Consider the following 12,291-nt stretch of genomic DNA (forward strand, 5'->3'; position numbering starts at 1 on the left):
TGAAATGTTTGTTTTTCTGATACTTGACTTTGGTGATGATTGTGTGAGAACCAGTATTTTCATCATGGTACGTCTGTTGATACTTATAGCCCAACATTAATACAAATAAATTGCGAGAATAAATGGTTGAAAAGCAACTATTTAAGATTCATTTTTACAAGATATAAAATCCTGCACACAACACATGTGATTCATATTAATAAATAAAGGCTAAATGATTTAATATTTTTGATGATAAAGTACAGATTGTATTAAAATAAATTATGTATTAAACTTTTTTTTTATTTTAAATATTTCACAAACAAGACTTGTCAAACAATTAAAAAATCACATAAAAATGTATAAAATAATTTATAGTCATAAATAATACTTTGGTGGTACACAAGATAATATTTTCTATACATCTGGAATGCTTATATCTCTACTAAAAAGTTTACAAATTTACATGATACACTGTTGTTGAGCTAGTTATGCTGCAAATTATTTTTCATAATAATAGGCAACATGATAAAAAATATCAGGAATTCTTCATTTTATTCACACAGTCAGAACATCAAGTAATATATTCCACATAATTTTCTGGTACTAATCCTGTTTTACCTTTTAAGGTTCCTCGTATCCATCCTGGCTCTTGAGAAGGGGAAACTAAAAAGGAAACATTTTAATTAAAACACAAAAGGAGATCAACAAGTCTTCCCAATAAAATCAACAACTTACAAATTAAACTATTATTAAAAATGAATTCATGTCTTTAAAATGCATTTAGAAAGGAAAAATTGAATTCAAAATAGTTTGTCTATATTAAACCGTAAAAATCTTTGATATCTTGATTTTTTATTTTAACTGTGAAAATTTTTTTAAACTGTGTAAAATTAAATAGAGTAGTTTTTTTTCCCAAGAACAATGCTAAACGTTTCAGACGTTTGCAAAGATCTGTAATAAATAAAAAGATAAAAATAACAATTAAGCTTATCTTTATTAGTTTTGCAGATATTATTTGAGTTTCTGCTATAGATTTATGTAATTATAATTTAATGGCATATTTTATAGTTGTTGTGCATAACATCTTAAAAATAAATACAATGAATTGGTAGAGGAAATTAAGACATTAATAAGACCAATAATTTTATATAAAAGAAAGTCTAGAAGATGAATAAAGTAGAAAAAATCAATTACTAACATGGGAACAAAGGATATTGAGAATTTTTGATGCAGTAAAAGAGGATATGTAGAAAAAAAGATACAGCTATGAGTTTTACAATAAATTTAGAGAACCAAATATAGGGGAAATTATAAAATGGCTTGGAAATGAATATAGATATAATGAGAACCCAGTTCAAAAAATAACTTTCCATAAGCTAGAAGGAAAAATGAATAGAGGTAGGCTACAGAGATGGTTAGATAATGTAGAAAAATCGCTGATGATTTAATATTTTTGNTGGGGGGGTGGGGAGGGCTTAGATGTGGAAAACTGTGACGTGAACAGATATGGAGAACAGAAAATTATTAGGTAGGGTACAGAGATGAATAGATGGTATAGAAAAGTTGCTGAACAATAATGGGGTTAATAGATGTGGAGAACAGAGGTGACTAATTGATCAAGATGAATAAATCTGTTTGAGATAGCCATAGTCAGGAATTATCTGTAATTCTGGCAGAATTATTTTAGTCAAACAGTACAGTTAAAAAATTACCTAATACAAAAGTTATAGTTGTTAACAAACTAACATACTGTTGAAGATTGATTTAAAAAGCTGAAGAATATTTTTTCGTTAAATAAACAAATTTTAAGTATGAGCATTATAAACATTTAAAGATATTACCATTATAAATAACTTCATTGGGTTCAAACGAAAGTTCCATTTCATTTTCACCTCTACAAGCATATAGAGTCCTTACTTTCCTAAGGATAAATATAAGAAAGCAAATTAGAACTTTGTTTTTCACATTTTTAAAAATTGGACAACAAAAAAATATAAACATTATCAACATGCAAACACAAAATAAGAAACATATAATAATATCTTTCATCAAAATTTTAAATAATAAACTCAGAGAATCAAAGAACCAGTCAGATTGTAGGAGGTCAAATAAATTAAACAATGAAGTCTCATTTTAATAAGGCTACCGCAGACAACTTTCTTGTTTTAAATGGGAAGTCTAATCTAAAATTTAATGCATTAATCATTACACATGAGCGATTCTCTCAGACAGAATTGATTAGTGATTGTATGAAAGATAGTTTCCTTTAATTACAACCTACTTTGATAGGCAATACAATGTCTATATTTCAATAAAACTTATACCTTTTGCATAACAATCAGTAAAAATAAAAATTATTTTTTTTTTCCTAAAAAATTTGTTAGTTATTATCTTATGGCTAGGATGGTTCTGAGATCTATACTTTTTGTAGTATGGAACAAACATATTGATGTAATAAGGAACTAAATATGTAGAAAACAATATACAAAAATTAAAACAAATATCTAATATAAAGTTTAAACTGAATAAAAATCTTAAAAATGCATCATGTTAAAAAGAAGAAACAATGCCAATAAAAATCTAAGGTGCTTATAAAAGATTAATAATATATAAATTAAAAAATTAATAACTTAAGTATAAGTCAAGAATTGCTTAAATAACTTATATTTTTATGAACTCATTATTAATTTAAATAACTTATTTGCTCTTTAGTACAACAACCCATTACTATAACCTTTTCATTATAACGACTGTTATACAAAGTACCATTTGCTATTCCATGGACAAAATGTTACTTCAACGCTGAGTGAAATATATTCATTTTAATATAGCGACCAAATCTTTTATTAATTTCAAGAAAATCACCCCAAAAAGAGATGTTAAGTAATTTTTCAACTAAACAAGATTTTTAGATTGAAAATAATAACAAAAGTCTCCGGGAAATGATACAGGCAACTATTTCTTTTGAAATTATAACTCAATAAACATGGAATTTTTTGAATTCTCTAGGAAAGAAGAGTGACAGGACCACCCAGTCTTATTCTAGGTAGTCTTAGGCATAATTTATTTTAAAAAAGATGGAGAAAAATGTTCCAAGCTTTTCAGTTTAGTGAATTAGAAGTGCATATTTCCCTGTGGGGAAATCGGAGCCTCCTATGTGCATTCATAACATTTGTCCTTAACATTCTTTACAAAGGGAGGGTTCAATAAATTTATATTTTTCTTATTTGAAGATGATATTTACTCGTTTTGTGCAATCCTGTGATAAGTGGTTCAATTTGGAGTTAGAACACATGGTGATTTTCCCATTTTCTACTTCAGTTTTACTAAATAGTTCCTTGGATGCATGTCATAGAGCAAAAATCGCTACTCCTAATCAGAGTAACATCACATGCTTAAAACAGAAACTAAAAACTTTGAAGGAAGTGGATAGAAGAATTATGTTTTTGTTAAAATAATTCCAGTATATATGAGTTGTCCATTTAGTCTCCATTTTAGTTTGGACCACCTTATTTATTATATAGAGCTTCACTTGTATTTAGCAGAAAAGAAAGAAAATAAGCATAAAAAAGCTTGCAAAGCATAGAAAATAAGCATACTAACTCATGGTGCTACAATTCAAGGAGGTCACAAACACTGAGGAAAGAAAATTTGTCTTTTCAATGATTTATCAAATTTCCTGAATTTTGCAACTGGCTGCATAGATTTCATTATAAATTTTTCAGTTATGCCTCATTCTTAAACATAAAATATATTAGAAAACACTTATATTTGTCATTAAGTTGAAAAAAAATTTCCTTTAAAAAAAAAATATACAAGAATATTTTTTTTTCATTCCTTAGCCTCTTGCCAGTTTTAATGCCATTCGGTTGTATGCAGGCAAGATGCAGAGAACAAAATGATACATCAAAAATAAGAGGAAATGGAAGGACTAAATTAGAATGTAGCATTACATCAAAAACAGGGCACACATAATACCATATCCATAAATGTTAAATCAAACACAGGAAGAGGATTAAATATTTTTTAAAAATTTTATATGATGTTTTGAGTATTTCTGTTAAATTTGCCCATATTTCCCTGATTATTCCAGATTGATAATATTTCTTAACCCTTTCCTATTTATTAGTGTTCTGTTGCTACCCAGCAATTTAACTCCAAGGGTTTAGAGCAATTGACAAATTTTTTTTCCAAAGTGACATTTATAAATTAAATTCTCCCTTCATATTGTCTCCAAGTAGGTACTTCAGAAGTTTTTGGAATTCCCACTATATAACACCACAATATATACAAACTTCTTATTCCCTACATAGAAATTGTCTTATTCACTAAAAACCTTCACTTGATTAAATTGAAAATGGGCCTTTTTAATAATATTACCCCAAGTTCATCATTTAATTTCGAAACAAATAAGATATCTTTGGGTAGATAGTTAATAAATGATTTCATTTACAGTTTCACTAATCTTATAGTTTAAGTGGATTCTAACTGGCAATAAAAATTAATGCATTTCATATAAATATCAAACAATTTATACTTACACAGATGTGGACAATGTATCATTAGGTGCAAATATTTCTTGAGAACCTAAAAAAAAATATTGGAAAAAAATCATAAACTAGACAGAAAAAATTATTTTTCATGAGGTGGCAGCAGTAAATTAATTATTAAGTCAGGTATAAATGTCATAAACCTTTATCAATAATTTCATCCGAACATGATTTCACAAAGACAACAGAATGTGGAAATCTATTCTTAAAAATTTATGTATATGAGCTTAAAATTTAAAAAGAGAATAGAATTGATAAAATACTGGGGGTGTATAATAATTCATTAAGAATATTATTCAATTTCTACAAAAACTAAGGTTTTTAATTTATTTAGAATTGATATTTAAGAAATCTCAATGGATCACTTGAACTATCAGTTATTAACTCACAAAAAATATACAAGTATCTTACCTATATCTGAGGAATTCGTTCCAATTGTTCGAGGTAACCCACTTTCATTATTCCAACCTGGATAATATGGATAGTTTTTCTGTTCGATTGGAAGAGATGGTTCTATAGTGCGGGAGACTACACTTTCAATACTGTCATTCAGAGGTAAACCATCTGAGCAAAAAAATATAAAATGAGATAAATAAAGAAGTCCTTTAAAAGAGCATAATATTTAGAGTAGACTATCACATTCTAACATTAGTGATATAGTATTTGTGAAATGTACAACAACATACAATAAAATCAAGAATTTATGTGTTTTTCTGCACACTAAAAGGCATTTAGGTTTTTAAGTAATTAGATGAACAAAAAATTTCATGAAGCAATACATTGATAAAACAGTGTGCCACAAAGGTCTAGGTACATTTGGAATTCTTGTAGAAATTTCACAATATATATTTTTCACCATTTAACGATAAATTATACAAATATATTCTCATACGAGAATATTTGAAGCCAAAGAAAAGTAAAACCTAAAAAATAAAAATACATAAATTAAAATTTTACTTGCCCCATAAGTTAAGACACAAGAGCAGAAAATTTAAACTTTTCTAATAAAAAATAATAATTAAAAAATAAATAGAGTGACAGGGGTATTTTTGACACGAAAATAGTTTTTTAATTAAATCTTTTAATTATACGAACACAATATTACTAGCAACTTATTATTGTACATTATGAAAAAGATGTTTTGTAAATTTTTAGATATTGATAATTATCAAAATTTGGTTAGAGATTTTCACCTTTATAAATTAAAGCATAAATCTAACAATTTAACAATAAAAAATATTGGAATAAAAAAATTAAATAACATGCTAGTGTGGGCAACTAGAAAAAACACGGGACAAATCAGCCCATAAAAAAGAGCACTTGCCAAAAATGCTGCCTAAATTAAAAAGATTAAGACTAAATTAAAAAGAATTGATGTTTAAATTTCAAAAGTAACAACCATTGAAAACTTAAAATTATAAAACTACTAATAAATATCTAAAATTTAATAGTAAAATAATTAATTCTAAATTGATAAAACTATCTTTGAAAGAAACACGCTTAAAAGCAGCAGAATTTTCAAAAGAAAGAATAATATTTTACATAAAAACTAAAAAAAGAGAAAAATATTGTTATAGATAGTAATGTTGAAGTTTTGGATTATATTAATAATAATGATATTTCTAGCATTAATACTTTTGATTTTGAAAATTTGTATACAAGTATACCACATGAACAGATTATTGAAATTTGTAGCAAAATTTTTGATAAGTATTTATTTAATGAGAAAATTGATAAGTCTTATTGGTTGGATTTATGTAGGTTTAATCTTTTTGAGAATGTTCTTTTTAATGGTTTAGATTTTTATAAACAAATTATTGGAATTCCACAAGGTAATTCCCTTTCTGAAGTGTTTTTATGGTCTAAGAAAATATCTCAAGTCAAGCCTAATAAAAAGAAAAACAAAAGTGTTACTCTATAAATGTCTTATACGATCAGTGCTTACATACGGAGAAAAAGAGGACGACCAAACCTAAGATTTTTAGACTGCCTTGAAAAGGACCTACAAGTTTTAAAGATATTAAACTGGAGAACCTTGGCTAAGGGACGAATGTCTTGGCATAGGCTTGCTGAGAAGGCCAGGGCCCATCCTGGGATGTCGTGCCAATGAGGAGGAGGAATTCCTTTTCTGGTGCGCTTGCTAATATTTTTTTTTGCATTTTTTTGAAGCTAAATTTAATGAGTGTAGTGAATTTAAAGCTTTTAGATATATTGATGATTTGATTTTGTTTAATTGTGATAATTTTAATTTTATTTATAGTATTTATCCTAAAGATTTGGTTTTGAAGAAAACTAATAAGAATTGCTTAAACGTTGAATATTTAGATTTTAAAATTGACATTGTTGATAAAATAATCAAAATAGGTGTTTTTGATAAAAAGAAAGCTTTTAAATTTAAAGTTATTTTTTTCTGCAACTTTAATACTAATCTGTGAAATAAAATTTTTAAAAATTTATTTTTTTCACAATTGGTTAGGATTAAAAATATTTGCAATAACGTTGAAAGTTTTCAGGAGGCTGTGAATAATTTTTTGAATAATTTGAGTTATAATGATTTTCCTTTTAACTTTTGTAATGTAAATTTTTTGATTAAGAAAATGATTGAAGAACACTAGATTTTTACTTCTTTTAACAGGGCGCAATTCAAGTCTTAATTGAGCAGCCCCAGTTAAGCATTATATTAATTTGTTACGTAATCTTCCCTTTTTTTCAATCTGCGCATTTTAATGGAGGGCGTTGTTTTCCTTTGTTTAAAGTGTTTCCTTTGCATTTAGTTTGCTTGTGAAATCGCTGTTTGACCGGTTTAATGTGAGTTTTTATTTTCTCAAGTTTTTGTTTGAATTTCTTTTCTGAATTGGTTTTATGTATTTTTTCCTGGACTTATACAAAACCTTCGGTGTACTGACAGAGTTACTTTTAGCATTTAATTATGCCTCTCTCTCAATAGAAAAGGTTTTGTTTTATGGCTTCCGAGGCCGGTACCCCCTGAAGACGTCGGCTTCGGTGGTCATATTTTTATTTCCTTTGTTTTCTTTATTGTTATATCCAAAATTTAACACTGTTAAGTTTTTCGAAAAAAACTTCAAGCACTACAAAGGAAAAAAATCTAAATCCTGAGATAATTAAAATTCATTTCAAAATTTTACATTTTTGACATTTCAATCTTTCACACAATCACATTTTTTTTATATTTGAACTAGATTGGAGGTATCATAAAAGCAAATATTTTAGCCCCTCTATAATTGTTTTTGCTGAGTAGTTTTATTTATTTTACTCTTTTTATACGTTATTTTTTAGAACTTCTTTTAGATTCTCTTGAATGCTGGTATTTAGTTTTGAACAATAAGTAAGATAGAACCAATTTCCACCATATGACTGTCTAATTTCTTTCCAGGTTGAGAATTCCTACTTTATTACATAATAAATATTTTCTTAAAAATATGCATGTTGAAACTTGGGAAAAATATATTTAATTTAAATTTCCATATCAAACAGGCTGAACCATTGAAGAGTGGATTTATTTTTACACAAACTGTAATGAAATACATTAAAAATAATAACGAAGTAGCTGACATATATATACAGTGAAACCTCCGGTTATGGACACTCCTGCAAAACGGACACCTCTTAATACGGACATATTTTTTATTCCCCAGGAATCTTCTATGAGTAAACCATTATGTACATTCTCCGCAAAGGGGACACTCCAGTAACCAGACTCGGACAGTCATTTTGGCCCTGCAACGTTATTTTCTATCTCTTCAACCGGACACTACTTTTTCTAAATTTGAAAAAAACAAACAAACCATATTTGCTTTAAATTGCAAATTTTGGAATCAATTGGGAAAATGCAACTTTTTACCATTTTTAAAGCATGTAAATTTTTTGTCTTATCCATAACTAAAAATATTGTTAAGCTATTTTACTACTGAAGAATCAATCTTTCTCCTGTCACCTTGCCTTATTTTTGTAAAGAAAGGAAAGAAAATGATTCTGCTCTCCTGAAATAATTCGGACAGCGGCATCTTCTGATGTTTTCATCTGAACCACACAGGTTATGAGACTCCTCAAGTTGATCTTAAATGCTCTCAACACTTCTTCCCTCCCCATTGAAAATTTCTTTAATTTTCTTATCAATATCAAGACTGTATTTAACACAGCTGGGGTAAAAAAGAGAACAGAAGTATAATCTTTGAGGTGTTCATATAAATGAAACATTTATCCAGACACTTGATAGTTGATCCATTATGAATAATCAACTCCATAGGCTCTCATGACTTACAGGTAGGCATTGCTTTTTTTTTCTTCCTGTGAATCCTGGGAGGTTTACTTTCAAAAAGGTATAAATCACGTTCTCTATCAAATGATACGGAGGTGAAAGGGAATGAAACCTAATAATTGAAACCGACTGAGGACTGAAAGCTCCTATTCGGTATCATATGTCTAACTTGAGTACGTATGATGGTAGGAAAATTATATTCATTTATCTGTATCTACATCTAAAATTATGTATTCATATCAAACTTCTTTATATATTCTTTTTTTAATTTTCTTAAAGTTTAAATAAATATCCTTGTAGATAGTTATTGTAGATTATTTAATTATTTCTACATCTTTGAAAATTTTCTAAAAACAATTTACTGTGTTAAACTTCGTTATTAGGGTACCCTTCCCATAAACGGGCAACTCTCATAAACGGACAATTTGTTCGGTCCCAAGAATGTCCGCTTAACGGAGGTTTCACTGCATATATATAGATAGATATATATATAATGATATGCATTGAGAGATTAAAAAATAATTTAAATTTGAAAAAACAGTCAGTAAATCTAGTTTTTTTTTCTTTAAAAAAAAGGTGCATAAGTTAACCCCTATTTTTGATTACAATATAGCAAATTTCTGGCATATCCGGCAAGTCAACCACTGAAAAACATCAAATAAGAAAATTTCTAAAATAAAAAAAGATGAACTTTTTTAATTAATTACCTTTTATCAAGTCAAAAACATTGAAATATTATTGTTTTTAAAAAACACCTTTATATGTAAAGAAAATACGATGTGAGAAAATTCAAAATTAACAGTATATAATATATTAAAAATAGTTTTTGAAAGGGTTAAATTGATACAAAGTTATTCATATCTTACTGTTTATATTGCATTAATATTTCATGATAAATGAAGTTTCAACTTTAGTACCAGTATATAAGTTGATTCATAAAATGATCCACCCGGTTTTCATAAAATTTTGCGGTTTTAAAAAGTTGACTTACACACCGGGATGTACGGTAACAATACATGAATAAAACATAGAAACATACTGTTCCAAATTGGATTATAGAGCATCATTCCTGTTCTTTGTTTTTGATCAGAAGGGGAATAACTTGATTGATTAGGTGCATAATTAGTCATATTAAATGATACATTCTTTGTATCCATCAAAGAAGATCTATTCCTAAGTGACGGTGGCAGAGGAGAAGTTTCTTTTCTATTGGGTGGAGGAGGAGGAATGTAAGGTGGAGGCTGGCGGCGAACTAAATCCCCATCTGGTAATGTTTTAAAAATCTAAAAATGAGAGGAAGACTAGTTCATGTATAGTTATAGAGGACACTAAGTAAAAAAAAGAGAAAAAAAATTTAAAGTTATCAATAATTGGTACTTTAAAAGTTATGCATGTAGAAAGCAGTTTTTCCGCTAATCTCATAATAAATTTTAATGTTTCTTTTGCTAGTACATTTTTAAACTGTCCACAAAGGCATATATGCTTGTGGTGCATTCAAAAAATTTGAATGCCTAACTGTACTTGCTTAAACAGTACTTATTTCTCAAACAGAATTCAATTTATATAATAATTATAAAATGGAATTCAGTTTCAAACATAAAAAAAAGAACCAGTTTTGAAAGAACAAAAATCAGTTTGGTGAACAAATGTGTTTTTCCTCTCATTTTTTTAAATAGTGAAATTTAAAATCAAATATAACAGAACTCTTTTAGAAGACAATATTTTATTAAGTTGTGCAAAATTTAAAATGCTCCAAAAACAAAATTTAAAAGACAAAACTCATTGAAATTAACCTGAATAATTAGAAGTCAGAGAGAGTCATTCCTTCAAAACAAATGTTACGTTTATTTAATATTAATTTTATGCTTTTATTGTAATAATTAGTTATAGTATATCTTCAAGCACATTACAGAGCTTTCAAGTTACAATGGGCTCCAATAAATTTTGATCAGTTGTAACTAAATCAATTTTCTTACTTTAAGCAAATATAACTTTACTGAATCATTTTAAGCAGATTTATCACAGTTTATTATTTCATAAAACCAAGATGTATACTCAAATAAAAAGGTTAAAATAGAAAGCTTCAAAAGACCTTTTAACCTTTATTGCTATCATTTTTGCAACAGAAAAAAATTAGATATTTTTTTTTTAAAAAAAATTAAAAGAAAGAACTTCAAAAACCTTGCTCAGATTATTTTCTCTTTTGTTTAAAAAAAAACTTCGAATACAATTTAAGCTATTTAAATTTTACTTTAATTTACTTTTAATATCAAAAGGTAATGTTTATCTTGTTATGTTTGCTTAAAATATTACTGGTAAAAAAAAAAAAGAATAAAGAAAGATCAATTCTAAAATTCTAGATGAAGAAAATAATTGATAATTAGAATTTAACTTTTTTTTTTACAGAATTACAATTTTACAATACAATTGAAATCTGTAAAAAAACATACATTGATACTATTTTCTTTCTTATAATTAAAAGTTTTATTTGAAAGAAAAATAAAAAATTATGAACATAAATCAAGTGCATAAAGTAATGTAAATAACTAGATATATTCATAAAAATAAGATTGTCTTAATATAACAGATAACAAAAACTTAGAACAAATAAAGGTATCTTACAAAAAAACAATGAAAATTGAAAAACATATTTTGATAAAATTGCATGTGCCGTATTGATCATCCGATTTAAAAACAATTACAGGATATAATAAACAGGATGCAAAAATATGAACATTTTAAGAATTTGATCGCTGCCGGAAAAATTAAGAACAAAAATTAAAAACAAACTTTTTATAAGGACCTTAACAGTTTTATACTTTAAATTTTTAAGAACTTTAAGAGCTTATGAATTTACAATTACTTCAAATTTCTTAAAATAGCGCTATATTTAGGTATTATTACCTTATCATAATTTTCTATGAGAATTTCAACTACAACATTTCCAAATTTTATCTCCATTATAGCCGCAACAGTTTCTTCCTCAGGACGCAATAAAGTAGGACCAAAGCATATACCCAGATTAGAAATTGTCATCAGGTTCTTGTGAGACAATTTTGCTATTCTAAAATATTAGCAAGAATAAATAAATGACATAAGCAAGCACGATTTTTTGAATGATTTGCAATAAAAGGGAAATCAACAGATAAAAAATTTAGAAATGATTTCAAAACAAAGATGGATGTGTGATCTTGACAAATTTAATTGGATTATTTTTGTAAGTAACTGGAAGTGTATCATATATAAGAAAGTATGAATTCGAGAAAAACACAAGTCTGTGTAGCTGATATGATCCATGATACTGGATGAAAATTTGACATTTAATAAAATTAAAATGCTTGAAAAAAATGATTAAATGAACTTAATTTAGTAAAAGTGTATGGAATATATATGACAACAGATTGAACTTTTTGACAGAAATACACAAACTTGATGAAAAAAGATTGATAAATATATATTGATTACAATGCATTAATCAAT

At 27.0% G+C, this 12,291-nt stretch overlaps 1 protein-coding gene across 1 annotated transcript in view; it reads right to left on the reverse strand.

The window, feature by feature from the left end:
• Window positions 1-334: 334 nt before the first annotated feature.
• LOC107452118 (rho GTPase-activating protein 26) overlaps window positions 335-12,291 on the reverse strand; it is a 49,923-nt gene continuing 37,966 nt past the window's right edge. Inside the window, exons 19-24 of the mRNA XM_016068430.3 lie at window positions 11,716-11,875; window positions 9,851-10,094; window positions 4,944-5,096; window positions 4,524-4,569; window positions 1,824-1,903; window positions 335-645 (exon numbers count right to left, since the gene is read on the reverse strand). Of these exons, the coding sequence (XP_015923916.1) occupies window positions 554-645; window positions 1,824-1,903; window positions 4,524-4,569; window positions 4,944-5,096; window positions 9,851-10,094; window positions 11,716-11,875 (775 nt within the window). The 3' untranslated portion in view covers window positions 335-553. The remainder of the gene's footprint in view (window positions 646-1,823; window positions 1,904-4,523; window positions 4,570-4,943; window positions 5,097-9,850; window positions 10,095-11,715; window positions 11,876-12,291) is intronic.

Source organism: Parasteatoda tepidariorum, chromosome X1 (assembly GCF_043381705.1).
Source record: "Parasteatoda tepidariorum isolate YZ-2023 chromosome X1, CAS_Ptep_4.0, whole genome shotgun sequence".
Taxonomy (NCBI): Eukaryota; Metazoa; Arthropoda; class Arachnida; order Araneae; family Theridiidae; genus Parasteatoda; species Parasteatoda tepidariorum.